Here is an 18,835-nt window from a genome sequence, read left to right as displayed (position 1 = left end):
GTGATGCCACGGATAGGAGACTGGAGTCTCTTGCCCGTCATACTTATTCTGTTACGGGTTCTATGCTTAAGGCTCTGTTTGCTTCTCTCATGGCGGCCCAGGCGATCGCAAGTTGGACGCAGATGCTTAGGCGCGTCCTAGTGGCCGATTCGGCCTCGGCGGCGACCCTGGATATGGTGGATCAGATCCACCAGGGTGTCATGTATCTGTGTGATGCGGACCTGGACCTGATTCCATTGGCCGCGCGTGTGCACAGCATGGCGGTGTTGTCTCGCCGCCTGGTTTGGTTGAAATGTTGGTCGGTGGACCAATCTTCACGTAAAACCTTAGCCAATCTGCCTTATGATGGGTCTCGCCTTTTTGGGGAGTCCCTGGATGTGTTGATTAAGGGGATTACCGGGGGTAAGAGCACTCTCTTGCCCCATTTCCCCAAGGCTAAGGGGGCTTCTGGGAAGAAGCATGCTCATTTTCGGCCCCCTCAGGGGTCCTTTCGTGCCTTTCGGCCGCACTACAAGGGCAAACCGTTCAAGGGCCAAGGCTCTCAGAAGAAGCCCTGGTCTGGGAAACAGAAGTCCGGTCAATCCGGACCTGCGGCCCATAACAGTTCGGCCTGAAGGGGCGCCCTCACCCAGTTTTGGGGTGGGGGGACGCTTGCTCGGTTTTCTTCAGCCCTGGTTGGCCCGTGTGAGGGACAGATGGGTTCTGGAAATCGTTCGATCTGGTTACAAGATCGAGTTTCTCTCTCGGCCGGAGAGCAGATTTTTTCCCTCAAATCTTCAACTGTCTCCAGAGCGCCTGCGGGATCTGCACCTGGCGGTGCGGGACCTGAGGGCTCAGGGAGTGGTGGTTCCGGTGCCTCATCGGGACAGATTTCGGGGGTTTTATTCCAATCTGTTCACCGTGCCCAGGAAGGAGGGCAAGGTTCGTCCGATTCTGGACTTGAAAGCTCTGAACCGCTCTGTGCGAGTTCGCAAGTTCCGCATGGAATCCCTGCGCTCGGTGGTGGCTGCCCTGGTTCCGGGGGAATTCATGGCCTCCATCGATTTGAAGGATGCGTACCTTCACACCCCCATATTCGAGGGTCATCAGAAGTACCTTCGATTTGCCATTGCGGAGGATCACTACCAGTTTGTGGCGTTGCCCTTTGGGCTCGCCTCGGCTCCGCGGGTCTTCACCAAGGTGCTTGCACCGGTTTTGGCATTATTGAGAGCCCAGGGCATTTCTGTCCTGGGGTATCTGGACGACATTCTGGTTCGGTCTGCGACCAGACAGGGCCTGGAGAAGGACCTGTCTGTCACAATGCAAACTCTGCAGGAGTTCGGTTGGACGATAAATGTTCCAAAGTCGACACTGAGTCCGTCGGTTCGTCTCCCCTATCTGGGAATGATACTGGACTCGGTGCAGGCGAAGGTCTTCCTGCCGGAAGACAAACTCAGGACTCTTCAGGAGGAAGTCAGGTCCCTCAGGGACGTTCCACACTCGTCTCTGCGGACGGGTATGAGATGTCTGGGATTGATGGTCTCGGCCTTCGAGGCGATTCCTTTCGCGCAGTTTCACACGCGGGGTCTCCAAGCGGAGATCCTGTCCAGGTGGGACGGGCGACCTCAATCTCTGGATCTTCAGATCTCGTTGAGTCATCGCACCAGGGAAAACCTTCTGTGGTGGCTCCAGTCCCCGTTGGTGTCCGGGGGCAAGTCGTTTCGTCCGATCTCGTGGACGATAATCACCACGGATGCCAGCCTGTCGGGCTGGGGTGGTGTTCTGGGCGTTCTGTCCGCCCAGGGGACCTGGTCGGAGGGGGGAGTCTTCCCTTCCGATCAACATTCTGGAATTGCGTGCGATAAGGCTCTGTCTTCATCGCTGGACGGACCGGCTGCAGGGCTGCCCGGTTCGGGTGCAGACGGACAATGCCACGGCGGTGGCCTACATCAACCACCAAGGGGGCACCAGGAGTGCCCGAGCGGCTCGAGAAGTGGCCGACATTCTGTCTTGGGCCGAGACTCATGTCCCGGCGATAACGGCGGTTCACATTCCGGGAGTGGAGAACTGGCAGGCGGACTATCTGAGTCGCCAGACCCTGGATCAGGGGGAATGGTCTCTCCACCCGGCTGTCTTCCAGATGTTGTGCGCGAAGTGGGGTCTTCCAGATGTGGACCTGTTCGCGTCTCGCCTCAACTACAAGGTGAAGAGGTTCGTGGCAAGGACGCACGACCCTCGGGCAGACGCGTCGGACGCGTTAGTGGCCCCGTGGCATCAGTACAGGCTGATGTACGCGTTTCCACCGATCCAGTTGCTGTCCAGGTTCCTTCGCAGGTTGCACTCGGAACGCAGCACGGTGATTCTTGTGGCACCGGACTGGCCTCGCCGGTCCTGGTACGCAGACCTCGTGAATCTGGCGGTCGACGCTCCTTGGCGTCTGCCTCTTCGAGACGATCTACTGTCTCAAGGACCGATTTACCATCCTGCTTTACAGTCGCTGGCTTTGACGGCCTGGCTGTTGAGACCGAGGTCCTGAAGGAGAAGGGTCTCTCTCCAGAGGTCGTTCATACTTTGATCAACGCGAGGAAGTCTTCCTCGGGGAAGGTTTATTACCGTACTTGGAAGGCCTATTTTGCCTGGTGTGAGTCCAGGGGGTTTTCACCCCGCACGTACTCGGTTTCCCGTGTGCTGTCTTTCCTTCAGACGGGTGTCGATCAGCGTTTGGCGCTGGCTACGATTAAGGGTCAGGTGTCGGCGCTGGCCGTTCTGTTTCAACGTCCCGTGGCTTCCAACTCCTTGGTTGGCACTTTTATTCAGGGTGTGCGGCATCTGGTTCCTCCTAGGAGGGATCCTTTGCCCCCTTGGGACTTGAATCTAGTTCTATCTGTGTTGCAACGTGCTCCTTTTGAACAGATCAGGGAGATCTCGTTGTCTATGTTGTCCAAAAAGGTCGCCTTTTTGGTGGCGATCACTTCGGCTCGCAGAGTGTCGGAACTGGCGGCTTTGTCCTGCAAGTCTCCGTACCTGGTTGTTCATTTGGATAAGGTGGTCTTGCGACCTAATCCTTCTTTTCTACCGAAACGAGTTTCGGAATTCCATCTTAACGAGGATATTGTTTTGCCTTCGTTGTGCACGAAGCCTAAACATCCGAAGGAGGTGAGATTGCACTCTCTGGATGTTGTTCGGGCGATAAGGGTTTACCTTAAATCGACTGAGTCTTTTCGTAAGACTGACTCCTTGTTTGTTCTTCCAGAGGGTCCTCGGAAGGGCATGGCGGCTTCCGCCTCTACCATTGCCAAATGGATCAGGCAGACCATTGAACAGGCCTATGCCTTGCAGGGGAAGGTTCCCCCTGTGCCTGTGAAGGCGCACTCTACTAGATCACTGAGTACGTCTTGGGCCTGCCGTCATGGGGCTTCTGTAGCCCAGGTGTGTAAGGCGGCGACTTGGTCGACCGTACACACTTTCACAAAATTCTACAAAGTAGATGTTCAGGCATCGGCGGATGCTTCCTTTGGCCGCAAGGTTCTTAGTGCGGCTGTTCCATAGGGTCCCTTGTTGGGGACTCCTGGCTGTTGGGATAGTTTTTTTGTATCCCCTGGTTTTTTTGTCTTTTCCTGGGTTGTTGCTCCTGTTGAGCACTTATTTTTGCTGTTGCCCAGCTGGTTTCCTTCCTTTGGTAAGGTTCCTTTCTTTGATGTGGAGACTGCGTTGCCTTTCAGCGCGGATGCGTTTCCCACCCCTCATGTTTGCACTGCTTTGGGACGTCCCCATATGTGACGAATATGAAGAGGCGGCGACTGTCGGAGGACGTAAGAGAAAACGGAATTTTTGTAAAATCTTACCTGTAAAATTCCTTTCTCTGAGTCCTCCGACAGTCGCCGCCCCGCCCCTCTTTTGGGGTTTGAATGTATACTCTACTGCTATTCCACTAAAACTGAGATATGGTTGCAGGAAGTAGGAGGGTATTGACTGAGGGGACCACCCCTTGAGGGTGGGATATGTTAAAGCTTTATTGTTAACATATTCTGTTGCCTAGCTACTCCTTCGGAGCAAAGTCTAATACCCATATGTGACGAATATGAAGAGGCGGCGACTGTCGGAGGACTCAGAGAAAGGAATTTTACAGGTAAGATTTTACAAAAATTCCGTTTTTTTTTTATTTAAAATTGTATTTTTTTTTGTGCCATGTCGCAAAAAATGGCCTGATCACAGATTTACAGAAAAAATGAAAAAGGTGAACACCGTCCATAAAACAATGCTAGCTGCCTACACCTGGAAGAGGCAGCCGGGACCTACTGTGTGGCAGCCAAACAGCAGATTGTAGTGGGACAATGCTGGATTAGTGTTAGGATAGGCATGGACTTTGGAAACATTACTTTTAAAAGGTGGTATTTTAAAAAGGTGAAAAGGGCTGGGGGCCCCTCTTCCTTGCCCTCCTGTCTTCAGTACTGGATGCCTGAGTGGTGGGGGGGAGTGAAGAGAAGAATACATGCACCTGAAAAGGGAATGCATATAACCAATTTTTTTTTTTTTTTTTTCAGTAGCAACAAACATTTACCAGTGGCTCCAATTCTTCCATTCTCTATCCAAAACCTTGGCCATTATAATACATATTGGGGTTGATTTCTTAAACCTTAAGCCCCATACACACGTACCAAACGATCGGCCGTCTTTTGTCTGAGGGCTGTCTTGTCTGTTGAAAACTGCAAAAGACTGCACACGAATTTTGTCGGCCAACAACAGCCGACTGCAGAAGTGATGTCATGTGATGGTTAACTTTCCTGGTCTTTTTTCTTTGCTGAGCATGCCCAGTCTTGCAAATCTGCTGTCTGTTGGCTGAATTCTGTACTGACTGGCGAACAATTGGCCGTTCTGGTGTTGGCCAACAAAAATTTTAATGCTTGCACGACAGATTCTTTTCGGCCGAAAGTGCGCTGTCGGAAGCATCATACTAACAAGCCTACAATCGGCCGATCGGTCGTCGGCCGAATCTTTACGGCCGACAATCGGTACGTGTGTACAGGCCTTAAAGAGTGCAAAATCTGGTGCAGCTGTGCATGGTAGCCAATCAGCTTCTAACTTCAGCTTGTTCAATTAAACTTTAACAAAATAGCCTGCAAGCTGATTGGCTTCTATGCAGAGCAGCACCAGATTTTGCACTCTAGTTTTAGTAAATCAACCCCTTTACATGAACTGGTTTATTTACCTCTGCCTAGGTAAAACACCGGTTCCCTATAAAAACTCTGATTTGTGTATTACGATAATGCATTTATGTAAAACAATACAACCCGATTGATCCACAGGGTTCACTTTGAACATTAGCAGGAACTTCTACACTATTCGCAATAATTTTAGGCAAAGCAGGATTAGTGATGCATGCACACACACACGCTGTTCAACTGGAATTTGATCAGCATCAAGTAATTGTTCTTGAATATGATGTACACAATAAATAAATCACACACAAAATAATTTTATAGTTTTATTTCTTATTTTATCAAAACATTTCCAATTAAATGAGCTATGTCTCCATTGCCCCCCAAAAGAAGAGTTTCATAGAAAATCTTTACCACATGATATTAACTTTCCTCCAATTTTACACATTATCAGAAAGGGGGGAGGGATGCAGACAAAGTCTCCCCAGTCAGACCTAGGATCAAAGCATCACATTACTGGGCTGTATCATGTCAGATACAAGTTAAGGAAAGAGGGAAGTGAATTTGGGGTTGCTGTCCAGAATAATTGCTCATGTCTAGTGAATCACATTTTCAGCTTAAAATCACGCACACATAAATGGCTGCAGCCCTGAGTTTGTCATCTACAGGTTTGTTAGACCTCTCTTGGAAGTTTGGTCATCCATTTCTCTCATATGTTACTGAGAGATGTGGAACTGGATGACTGACAAGGAAAGGGGGAGGGTATGTATGGTGGACAGGCATGATTGAAAAGGGCCAACAACAGATTGCATTCATTTTTCTGAGAAGAGGTAGTCCCGAGTCTTATAAATACCTGGGACAGGTACAGTGCATTAAACCATTTATTTACACTTAAGTGCAGTTGGGCAATACCCAGAAAAAAAAAAAAAAGGACAGACAGACAATCAGACACACACACACACACACTCGGCACATTCTAAACATCCTCCGGTCTCTAGTCTCACATTTGGTCCATGAATGATGTCCACCCAGTACCCCCCCCTCCCCCCCTTACACCTGGGGAGAAAATGTCTTTGCCTCCCCCTCCCCCTCAAGGCGTGTTAGTGATGTTATCGCAGGGACATTGTGAAGTCTGATGAAATATTCACTCCAGGTTTTCTTACAGTAAGTACAGATGTTTGTGAATCATATTCAAACTCCAGCTGCGTTTCGGTTCCATCTGCAGAAAATAATTTAGAATGTTAATGCAAGCTATACCCAGGTCATTTTTTGGATGTCAGCTTCAAGGCATTAATGTTGATTCCTAAAAGAAATAAATGCATGTTGTATTTTTTTTTTTTTTAATACCCTGTTTTAGTTGCCAATCTTTTTTTTTTTCTTACTAATTCAGTGATGATTTTATTGAAAGAATTTTTGTTTCATACATGTACATTGCATGCACAATTAGGCAAGCGAGTATCTTGACCAAAGTCATAATTTTTATACATATTGTCCAACTCCAAGCTGTATAGACTTGAATGCTTATTGGATTTAAGCCTATCAGGTGATATGTATTAGTGTAATGAGGGAGGGTGTGACCTAAGGAGATCAACACCCTATAGCAAGGTGTTCAGAGCGATTAGCTTTTTTTCCCCTCAGGCAAAATGGACTAAAAAAAGATTTAAGTGACTCTGAAAAGTCAAAAATTGTAAAAAGCCTTTCAGAGGGATGCAGCACAATTGCTAAGATTTTGGGGCATGATCACAGAACCATAAAGCATTTTGTTGGAAATAGTCAACAGGGTAGCAAGAAACGTTAAGAAAAAAAAAAAAAAAAAGAAGATGCAAATTAGCTGCCAAAGATTTGAGAAGAATCAAAACGTGAAGCTACCAGGAAACCAATTATCCTCCAGCGCTGTCATTCCAGAACTGCAGTCTACCTGGAGTGCCAAGAAGTACAAGGTGTTCAGTGTTCACAGACATGGCCAAGGTAAGGAAGGCTGAAACCCAACCACCAATGAGCAAGAGACAAAAGGTGAAACGTCAAGACTGAAAAATCTGTATTCAGATAGTTCTTGGCCCAAAGCTGTTATGGACTCATGAGATGAGAGTGACTCTTGACAGACCAGATAGATGGGCCTATTGCTGGATCAGTAAGGGGGACAGAGCTCCACTTCAACTAGGATGCCAGCAAGGTGGAGCTGGGGTACTGGTATGGGCTGGTAATAAAGACGAGCTAGTTGGAATTCTTCGGGTTGAAGATTAACTCAAATCAACTCCCAAACCTACTGCCAGTTTCTAGAAGACATTTTCTTCAAGCAGTGGTACAAGAAAAAAAGTCTGCATCTTTCAAGAAGACCGTGCTATTTATGCAGGACAATGCTCTGTCGCATGCATCAAAGTACTCCACTGCCTGGCTAGCCAATAAAGGCCTAAAAGATGAAAGAATGACATGGCCCCCTTCCTCACTTGACCTAAACCATATTGAGATTTTGTACGCCCTTCTAAATCTAGAGATTCATGGTGAAGGACAAGTACACCTCTCTGAACCGTGTCTGGGAGGTTGTTGTTGCTGCTGAACAAAAAGTTGATCAACAGATCAAGAAACTGACAGATGCCATGGCTTATGACGGTTATTGAAAAGAAGGGTGGCTATATTGGTCACCAATTTATTTTTTTAAATGTCAGAAATGTTGATTTGTAAACTTTTAGTTCTTTATTATTCCCACTTTAACAGATGAGATGGTAAGAGTTTTTTCTTCATTTAGTTGCATAATAATTTTGCACACTAAGGGTCCATGTACACTGCAACTTGTAAAAAGCCGTTTAGGAGCAGTTGGGCGTTTTTTCCAGAAGCCCCTGAACCCACCTCTATGTTATCTTATCTGTCCATGTACACAGGGTAGTTTACAGTCATTTGCAGGCAGTTGAGTTCAGGGACGTTTTTTGGAAAGCAATTATTTGCGTTCGAACGTGTGTTTCCCGGCGTTTCAAACGCAAAAACGACCGAACGCGATGACCTGCGTTTAGCGCTTGCTTTCTTCCATTTTAAAAGGGGGGAATGATTTTTTTGACCTCTAGGAATGGTTTTAAAAACGCAAACGCCCGCTAAATGCCCACTAAACGCGGGTGCAAACACGACACAACGGACGTTTTAAACGTCCTAAAACTTTTAACAACGTCCCGTGTACATGAAGCCTAACAGTTTCCCAATAATTGTGCACACAGATTCTCCTAAGAAAGCCAAAACCTCACTTTTATTTTATTTTTTTTAAAAATTCAGGTTTGAGGATTATTAACATTTTGTGACCAAAAGCACTGTAAATGTTCAATAATCAGTTAATCCTCAAAAATCAAACTTGACTAATAGTTAGAGGTGCACTGAAAGGAAAGTTTGGTGCCGAAACTGAAAATTCGTTTTAATCACTTGCCAACCGCCGAACTGGGAATGTAAGCATGATTTTGAGGTTAAATACCAGGGTTATGGCTGCAGCTAGATGCCATAACCCCGGTACGTTTTTTTCCCTTCGGCAGACTGCTTTCCGATTCGCCACAAGATCACTTTTAGAGGCGACGGGAGAGGTTCCCCCCTCCCGCAGCTTCCTGGAGCCATCTGTTAAGGCAACCATTTGCTGGGCAGAAGTCAAGTGAGGGAAAGATGACCTCCACTCTGCTCTATGCCCTTGGAGGACCGGAGCGACCTCTTAAGTCACTTCTGGTTCTTGGGCATAAAGAAATCCCCCCCCCTTTTTGTACCCTTATCTGATCAGTTCTTGAACCCATTTGATTCAGTAGCCGTCTGCGCCTCCAGAATGTTCACAAAGGTAGTCTTTCAAATGGACCCCATTATCACGTGGAGATGGCGGGACAAGGACTCCATCTATCCACTGGGTCCGCAAAAGTCGGTGACTTTTCACCGGTACCAGAGTCGCTTTATTTAACCTAGAAACCGGGTGATCCACCTTCGGCTGTACAGTCTACCTAGTGGACACTGCTTCTACAAAGGGGTAATGGCGTGCAAAACGCTTAGGCACCACCAGCATAGGCTTAATGCGCCGCCATTGTTTATCCACAATATTGTTAAACCATTCTGGACAAGGAAACACCTTGCCCGATATATGGGATTTGCGTGAGCTAAAAGACACCTGCGTACCCGGCGCTGTGGAGTCAGCCAATTTTAAAGTTTCCGACAGGTCCTCTTAACCATCAGAATGTGAAGACACTGACCCCTCAGGGTGGGCTATGTCTGCGGCAGCACATCTGCCTCAGGAGTCGAAGAACCTCGCAGAATGAGGCGAAGGCAGAGGGCGTTTTCGGTTGGTAACACTTGAAATTACAAAATCCACCCCCCACGAACACAAATTTCCCTGTTAAAAGCCAAGATCGAAGTCCCATTAGGGAACTAGGTAGAAACAAACTGATTGCTCATGTGTGTGTGTGGGGTTATGCCTGCAGGCACAGCCCCATAGGCGGGGTTAAGCTTTTTTCCTGCCTAGTGCTTATTCCCGATTGGAGGAGCATAAGCCTATAGTCTCTGAAGAGATGGAGCTGCATCTGTTGATGAACGATAAGGCGCTTTTCCACTGCATGGAACCGAACGGTTCGGCTCGCTTTTGCGCTTTTCCACTGCATGGTAAAGTGTTGGAACGGTTCGGTACAGTACGCCGGCGCTTTTCCACTACATGGAACCAAACGGTACGGCTCACTTAAACAGTACCACCTCAGTTGTGGTTCAAAGAGGGCCGTACCGGTACCATATCCCACAATCCTTTGCATGCAGCCTTGCCTGTTTGTCACTACTAGCCACTGATTGGTCAGAGAATCGTTGTTCTCCCACCCACTTTAGTGGAAAAGCAAACCGTTCCAACACCGTACCATGCAGTGGAAAACCAAACAGAGTCAAGCAGGGCCGAGTGGAGCCGAGCCAGTACTTGCAGTGGAAAAGTGCTAATAGAGAAATCCAGTTTTCTCGATTGTTCATTAACAGACACGGCTCCATATAATTCTTGACCATTGGGACTTCTCATGCAGATACTGCTTTGTGAGGTGGGAAGACAACGCAGGAAAAGAACGTAATTCCCAACAAGGCTAAAACTTTAGCCAACCAAAGACTATAGAGTTCAACCAGGAACAGGAGCTCACCTGGACAACACCCTCAAAGAGACTAAAGGCCCGTACACACGTACCGATCGTCGTCAAACAAACGTCGGCGGACGAAAGATCTGCCGATTGTACGCTTGTTAGTATGGTGCCTCAGACAGCTGTCTGCGCACATTCTGCGGACAAGAGTCTTTCTTGCAAACATAAAAATTTTTGTATGCCGACACCAGAACGGACGATTGTTCGCCAGTCAGTACAGAAATCAGCCGACAGACCGCAGATTTGCAAGACTGGGCATGCTCAGAAAAGAAAAAACACAGGGAAAGTTAACCATTACATGACATCACTTCTGCAGTCAGCTGAAGTCGGCGGACAAAATTCTTGAGCTGTCTTTGCACTTTTCAACAGACATCGACATCCCGGGGAGAAAAGACGAACGTTTGTATGACGACAATCGGTACGTGTGTACGGGCCTTAAGTCTCTGTCAAACAGCAGCCTGCAAAACCTTGCGGCCAAAATAGGCATCCGAGGATGCCAACACATCTACTTTGTAGAATTTTATGAACATGAACGTGTGCACCGACGACCAAGTTACCGCCTTGCAAACTTGTATTACTGACACCTGATGGCGAAAAGCCCAAAGCATTCAACGCCCTAGTAGAATGCGTCTTCACAGGGAAAGGTGAACCGGATCCTTCAGTGAATAAGCCTGAACCACCGTCTGCCTGATCCACCTAGAAATGGTCACAGCAGACGCAGCCAATCCCTTTCTGGGTCCTTCCGAAAGGACAAAATAGAGAATCTGATTTCCTAAGAGATTCAGTAGCTGTCCGGTAAACCCTAATTGTCCGAACCACATCCAAAGAATGCAGAGCAATTTCCCTAGGAGGCTTAGGACAAAGAAGGCACCACGAGGTTTTCATTTAAATGGAAATCAGAAACCACCTTAGGAAGAAACGACTGACTAGGTCAAAGTAACACTATCTCTGTGGACCACTAAATAAGGTGAACGGCAGGAAAGTGCCACCAATTCAGACACTCTGTGAGCAGAAGTAATAGCCACCAAAGGTAATAGCCAGGTAAGCAGAGGAATCTCCCCAACGTTCTCAAAAGGAGGTTTTTGAAGAACAGACAATACCCAATTCAGATCCCACTGAGGTATTGGGAATCGCCTCGTGGGGCCAAATGACGTACCCCATGAATAAAAGGTGTGAAACACCACATGCGAGGCTAAAGGACGTTGGAAAAAAAAAAAAAAAAACAGTGCCAAGGCTGACACTTGGCCTTTAATCGTGGCCAAGGCCCACTTCTGTTCGACACCTCTTTGCCGGAAAGCCAAGATCCCAGCCACCAAAAAAAGGCGAGGATGCACCTTCATGGAATCCCACCAAGAAATGTACGATTTCCACGTACGATAATAGACCTTCCTGGCCTTTAACAGTGTAGGAATCTGTAAATCAGAAAGACCCTTATCCTTCGTGTAGGAATCCGTAAATCAGAAAGACCCTTATCCAACACCTGGCTTTCAACAGCCACGCCGTTAAAGCCAGCAACTGTAAAGCAGGATGGAAGATCGTCCCTTGAGACAGCAGATCTTCCCTGAGGAAGTCTCCAAGGAACATCGGTGACCAACCTTACCAGATCCGCCTACCAAGACCGGTGAGGCCAGTCTGGAGCCACCAGAATGACTGGAATTCCCTCTGCCTCTATTCTGCGCAGAAGTCTCGGCAGGAGTTTCAGCGCTGGAAACGCATAGATCAGCCTATAATGACCCCAAGCATCTACAGCATCGGCTAGGGGATCCTGTGACCTGGCTACAAACCTTTGAACCTTCTTGTTGAGCCGAGAGGCCAACAGGTCGACATCGGGTGTCCCCCACAGTGCACACAGGAGATGAAACCGCTCAGGGTGTAGAGACCATTCCCCGATTCATCACCTGAGAGAAGGTAGTCCGCCGGCCGTTCCACACCTGGAATATGTACCGCAGAGAGAGCTGGAACAAAATTCTCTGCCCATTTCAAGATATCAGCCACCTCCCGGGCTGCTAGGACACTCTTGGTGCCCCCTTGATTGATGTAAGCCACGGCCGTGGCGTTATCCAATTGAACCCCGACTGGACAACCTTGTAGACAATTTGTCCAATGAAAAAGACAAAGCTTTATTGCCCTGAGTTCCAGAATATTGATCTGTAGTCTGGATTTTTCCACTGTCCAAGACCCCTGGGCACAGTTTCTCCAGCATTCCTCCCCAGCCGGACAGGCTGGTGTCCATGGTGACCACGGTCTAATACAAAGGAAGGAAAGACTTGCCCTGGCGCAATGCCAATGAGCGAAGCCACCACAGAAGAGCAGTCTGTGTTGTGACTCAACCTCATAAAGTCCAAGGACTTTGGATCTTTGTTCCATTTGACCAGAATTTCCCTCTGTAAGGGTCTGGTGTGGAACTGAGCAAATGGGACCGCCTCGAAGGTCGACACCATCAGGCCTAGAACTCTCATGCAAGTCTGCAGAGAGGACAGATTTTTGTACAGCAACAAACGAATCGCCCCTGCAACTTCTGCAGCTTGTCCAGGGAAAAAAAAAAAAAAAAAAAAAAAACCTTTGCCGATGCAGAGTCCAGAGTCAGACTCAGGTAGACCAGACTTGAGGATGGTACCAGGGCTGATTTTGCAAAATTCATAGTCCAACCAAACTTTAGCAGAATCCTTACAGTGATTGCCAATTCCTCCAAAAGAGCTGAATGAGAAACTGCTCTTAACAGAAGATCGTCCAGGTACCCCAGGACAGTAATCCCCCCTCTGACGTAGAAGTGCAAATATCGGAGCCAACACTTTTTTGAAGACCCTGGGAGCAGAGGAGAGACCAAAAGGTAAATGCCACAAATTGAAAAGGTGTGTGTGGGGGGTGGGGAGGGTTGCTCAACCTCGATGGTCTGGTCAGACCGAATACATAATAAAAAGGCAAAAAAAAAAAAAAAAAAATTTTTTTGAGCAACCCTCCCCACCCCCCACACACACCTGTACTCAATCAGTGTCCACCATCAAGTGGATATAGGAGGAGTCCCCTGTAGTGCATTTGCACATCTTTCCCAGCAAGGAGTGTTGTCTCCAAGGGTTAGAAAGGCTGGATTCATCTCTTTTTCATGGATAGTGTAGGACCCACTGATAATGGGGTACTTTGACGCAGTAGTGGGCTTGAGCACGATATGGCCATATGGTGGGACCAATCCCCCATTTTTATTTATGGATTGTCTTCAGATTTGGTAGTTTCTTTTGCATTTGCGCGCTATTCTTTTTTAATATACATGTCTTTTGGTTCATAGCTGCAGCAGCTTTAGAAACGCATGGGTATGCTCCCCCAAATTTTTTGCCTGTTATGTATTCGGTCTGACCAGACCATCGAGGTTGAGCAACCCTCCCCACCCCCCACACACACCTGTACTCAATCAGTGTCCACCATCAAGTGGATATAGGAGGAGTCCCCTGTAGTGCATTTGCACATCTTTCCCAGCAAGGAGTGTTGTCTCCAAGGGTTAGAAAGGCTGGATTCATCTCTTTTTCATGGATAGTGTAGGACCCACTGATAATGGGGTACTTTGACGCAGTAGTGGGCTTGAGCACGATATGGCCATATGGTGGGACCAAGCCCCCATTTTTATTTATGGATTGTCTTCAGATTTGGTAGTAATTTCTTTTGCATTTGCGCGCTATTCTTTTTTAACCACTTGCCGTCTGAGTACGGTAGTACTACTGCGGCAAAGTGGTTCGTTATCGTCTGACGACGTAGTATTAACGTCGTCAGACACTCCCCCTTCTGGGCGGCGCTTGCGCGCCGCCGGAGGCTCGCTCCCGCTGTTTTCATTCACAGCGGGAGTCGGGCCAGGGGAGGAGCAGCGGCGATCGCCGCTGCTCTGCCCCGATCGCCGGGGATCTAGTGTGGAGATCCGCCCGCCTGTGTAAACACAAGCGGACGGATCTCCATAGTGACAGGGAGTGACAGATCGGACTGTTCAGCATAGCTGGACATCCGATCTGTCCATGACTCACTCAGTCACCTCCCCCCCTACACGTCAGTAAGCACCAGGCATACATTAACCCCTCCCTCTCCAATAAAATTAACCCCTTCCCTGCCAGTGTCATTTTTACAGTAACAGTGCATATATATAGCACTGATTACTGCAGTAATGTCACTGGTACCCCCAAAAGTGTCAAAAATGTCAGTCAAGGGTCCGATCTGTCCGCCGCAATGTCGCAGTCCCGCAAAAAAAAAAAAAAAAAAAATCTCAGATCGCCGCCATTACACGTTAAAAAAAAAAAAAACACCAAAAATGACAGAAATCTTTCCCTTTGTTAGTAAACGCAATAACTTTTGCGCAAACCAATCAAAATACGCTTATTGCGATTTTTTTTTTACCAAACATAGGTAGCAGAAAACAAATTGGCCAAAAATTTTTTAAAAAATTGGTTTTTACATCTTTTTTGGGGGGAATTTCATATAAAAAATGTTAAAAATATTGTTATTTTTTCAAAATAAACGCTTTGTTGTCAGTTGAAGTCGCACAGCGCCGAATCGCAAAAAGTGGCCTGGACGGAAGACAGCAAAATCCTCCGGTGGTAAAGTGGTTAATATACATGTCTTTTGGTTCATAGCTGCAGCAGCTTTAGAAACACATGGGTATGCTCCCCCAAATTTTTTGCCTGTTTATTATGTATTCGGTCTGACCAGACCATCGAGGTTGAGCAACCCTCCCCACCCCCCACACACACCTGTACTCACAGTGTCCACCATCAAGTGGATATAGGAGGAGTCCCCTGTAGTGCATTTGCACATCTTTCCCAGCAAGGAGTGTTGTCTCCAAGGGTTAGAAAGGCTGGATTCATCTCTTTTTCATGGATAGTGTAGGACCCACTGATAATGGGGTACTTTGACGCAGTAGTGGGCTTGAGCACGATATGGCCATATGGTGGGACCAAACCCCCATTTTTATTTATGGATTGTCTTCAGATTTGGTAGTAATTTCTTTTGCATTTGCGCGCTATTCTCTTTATTCAACCTCACCTACTATGTAACCTGTGCAGCTAAAAACTCTGAAGCGTAGCCCCATTTTAGTCTAGTTTTCTAGTTTAGCAGCTGGGAGGGGCAGAAAGCAGTGGGTGAAGGGAACGGGGCTAGGCTGGGCGCGACCTACTGGTTTGTTCAGCAGATTGAACAGTTGTCATAATTTCACGGTAATTGAATTTGAGTAGAAGTTAGTGTCAGTTTCAGTTAATGCGGCTCCCTCCATGCCCGGCTGTATCAGTCCGCCGCCATGGTCGTAATGGCAGTCAATGTTCACGTCCGTTGCAGTGTGCCAATTATTAGAGGACCAGAATGGCATAATACTGAGAAACAGGAAAATACTTTCATGCATGGTGCGGGTGTTGCTTACCTGAAAGATGAAGGCTGATGGTGTTGGGCTTTGATGCTCCAATGATTACAACTCTCTCTAGCCAGGCAGGAGTCTCAAAGTTTCCATGAAGATCCAATGAGCTGATAAAGACATTTTTTTGGTTGTCAAAATCAAGAAACTTAGGAAATCCATTTCTGTTTTGCACTCATTTTTCCTCCCTGTTGTAAATCTAATTTAATAAAGTGGTTAAAAGTATACTGCCCATTTACCACCTGCCATTTCACCCAGAAATGCTGCACTTAAATAATGTCACAATCACGCAATAATACGCAGATAGTCTATACTTCTCATGGTAGATAGAGAACCTGAACAGTTGCTCTGTAATATCAGAGGTTCCAGGAATAGCTACAAGGGTATCCGAAGGCAAGTGAGCATAAAAGCTCAATGAGAGGCAGATCGGGTTTCTCAGAATATATTAGCCATCCTTTAAATGTCTAAGAAAAACAAAATATGTCCAAAAAGCCGTACTATAGTTCATATCATCATTGTTCCAGATATTGCTGGGAATTCATATTTTATCTTACCTTGAAGTTAGCTGCCCATGGCTGTAATTAAATTTTCGATATAAAAACTCATTTTGCTGGTAATTAAAGCTGCGGCCATCGTCCAAATACAATTCCCCTTGTGCTTCACCCTAAAAAAAAATAAAAATAACTGAAGTAGATAGACCTAAGCAAAAAAAGCAATATAAGGTAAATAAGGGACTGTTCACACAATGTATGCCTTAGGCCTCATGTACACTGCTGCTCCTAAACATGAGCTGCTCCGTGAGTTTAGGAGCTTTTGGCATTTTTTTCCAAAACCCCTGAACTTAACTCCATAAATGCCCACATGTTCATGCACACATAGGCTTTTATCAAAAATGCTAAATATTGCAAAAATGCATGTAAATAGGTCCAAGCCCTAGCAGTGTTTAGAACTCGGACGTTTATGATTTTTAAATGGCAAGCACTCTGGCTGATGAAATTAACTCCAAACGCTTTTTCTGCTGTTATGTTTAGGGGTGGCTAGTGTATATGTAGCCTAAGGCCTCATGCACAACGGTTCATCGTAAAATGCCATTTCTCCTGACAGTTTTGGAACTTACTGTAAAATCCATGACGGACACAGCTCTCGATTAGTCAGAACCACAGGGCTATGGTGCCCCCTACAGGAGTAGGAAACTAGGCAGAAAAAAATCGGCTATGCCTATGGGCAGTCCTAGGTGGTATTCATCCCCCCCTCTGCTATAGGCCTTCAGTTTAGTAACAAGAAGTATCAGAAATATTAAAACTCCATAGAGGGGTGGGTGCGGTGTCCGTCAATGAACGCAGAAAAATTTAATTTACGGTAAGTACAAAAATCCTATTTTCGCTTTTCATTGACGGACACAGCTCTCCATTATTCAGAACTATAGGCAAGCAGTGCCAAACATGAGGGGTGGGACAAAAAAAAAAAAAATCCCAAGGCTAAACACAATACACAACCAGGTAAACTGGAGCACACAAAAAAAAAAAAAAAACAACTGGAGCCTAACCCAAACAATACACCCCCCAAGGAGGGAACAGACCCTCTAAATGGCAGCCTGCAAAGCTTTGCGAAAAAAGGAAGCATCCGCAGAGGCCAACACATCCACTTTGTAGAGTTTAGTGAAAGTGTGCACCGAAGAGCAAGTGGCTGCCTTGCAAACCTGTGCCACTGACGCCTGACGAAAGGCCCAAAGGAGCACTAAGCGCCAAAATAGTGCGCTGTTACTGGGAAAGGAGCAACCTGACCCTTGATGGAATAGGCCTGAGTCACCATCTGCTCCATCTGGAAATGGTCGCAGAAGAAGCGGACAGCCCTTTTTTTGGACCTTCCGTGATGGCAAACCGTGGGTCTGACCTCCGAAAAGAGTGGCTGCCAAATACACCCGAATCGCTCCAAACCACATCCAGGGCATGCAAAGCAAATTCCTTGGGATGTTTGGGCCTGGGACACAGGGAAGGCAACACACTGTCTTCTTTAAAATGGAAATCAGAGACTACCTTAGGAAGGAACCATGGACATGGGCGAAGAACCACCTTTTCTTTGTGGACCACCAGGTAGGAGGTACAACAAGATAACGCCGCCAGCTCAGACAACCTGCGAAGAGGTGATCGCAACCAAAAAGACCACCTTCTGGGATAACAAACAGGGGAATCTCGTGAACATTTTCAAAGGCTTCTGGAGAACTGAAAGCACCAAGTTCAGATCCCAGGGCGGTAGAGGAAACCGCACTGGTGGGAGTCAGAAGTCAAATACCTTGAATAATATAAATAAAAAAAAAAAAAAGGTCACTGAAAGAAGGCTGCAAAGGCCAACACCTGGCCCTTGATGGTACACAAGGCCAATTTCTGCTCAACATCTCGTTAAAAATCAAAAAAAATCGGGGGGAAAAAAATAAAAAAAGGGAGGGGTTGACGATCGACACACCATGAAATGTACGTTTTCCACGTACAATGGTTTATCTTCCTAAAGGTAGACTTCCTAGCCTTCAGGAGTGTCAGAATCACCGACCCAGGCAAACCTCTATGCTTCAGCACCTGGCTTTCAGCAGCCAGGCCGTCAAAGCCGGCGACTAAAGAAGGATGGAAGATCAGCCCTTGGGGACAGTAGATCCTCCCTTAGAGGCAGTCTCCAAGGGATGTCCGTGACCAATTTCACCAGGTCGACATACCAAGACTGGCGAGGCCAGTACAGGGCTACTAGAATGACCGGAATCCCTTTGGCCTCGAGCCTGCGCGAGAAGATTGAGAGGAGGAAAGGCGTAGATCAGACGATACTGGCCCCACGGGGCCACCAGAGCATCTGTGTCATCTGCCTAAGGATCCTGTGACCTTGCCACAAACCTCAGTACCTTTCTGTTAAGTCGGGACGCCAACAGACCCACCTTGGGGGTGCCCCATCGGAGACATATCTGATGAAACACATCCCCTTCCCTTGGTCCAACGCCTTCCGACTAAGATGGTACACCTGCCAGTTTTCCACTCCTGGAATGTGTACAGCAGAGTGGGCCATAACGAAGCGTTCTTCCCACTGGAGGATGCTAGCTACTTCCAGGGCTGCCAACACACTTTGTTCTGCCCTGGCGATTGATATAGGCTACGGCCGTGGCATTGTCCAACTGGATCCGTACTGGAAGCCCCCGGAGTCAATCCTTCCAGTGATCC

At 47.2% G+C, this 18,835-nt stretch overlaps 1 protein-coding gene across 3 annotated transcripts in view; it reads right to left on the bottom strand.

The window, feature by feature from the left end:
• Positions 1-6,212: 6,212 nt before the first annotated feature.
• Positions 6,213-18,835, bottom strand: part of GANAB (glucosidase II alpha subunit) — a 160,882-nt gene continuing 148,259 nt past the window's right edge. For all 3 annotated transcript variants that reach the window (XM_082270775.1, XM_082270777.1, XM_082270776.1), the window contains 3 exons: positions 16,190-16,299; positions 15,645-15,745; positions 6,213-6,357 (listed from right to left, as the gene is read on the bottom strand). In XM_082270775.1, the coding sequence (XP_082126901.1) occupies positions 6,248-6,357; positions 15,645-15,745; positions 16,190-16,299 (321 nt within the window). In that variant the 3' untranslated portion in view covers positions 6,213-6,247. The remainder of the gene's footprint in view (positions 6,358-15,644; positions 15,746-16,189; positions 16,300-18,835) is intronic.

Source organism: Pelophylax lessonae (genome assembly GCF_965119305.1).
Source record: "Pelophylax lessonae genome assembly, chromosome: 10".
NCBI lineage: Eukaryota > Metazoa > Chordata > Amphibia > Anura > Ranidae > Pelophylax > Pelophylax lessonae.
Note: the sequence above shows the minus strand (reverse complement) of the source record. Positions and strands in the feature narration are given on the sequence as shown.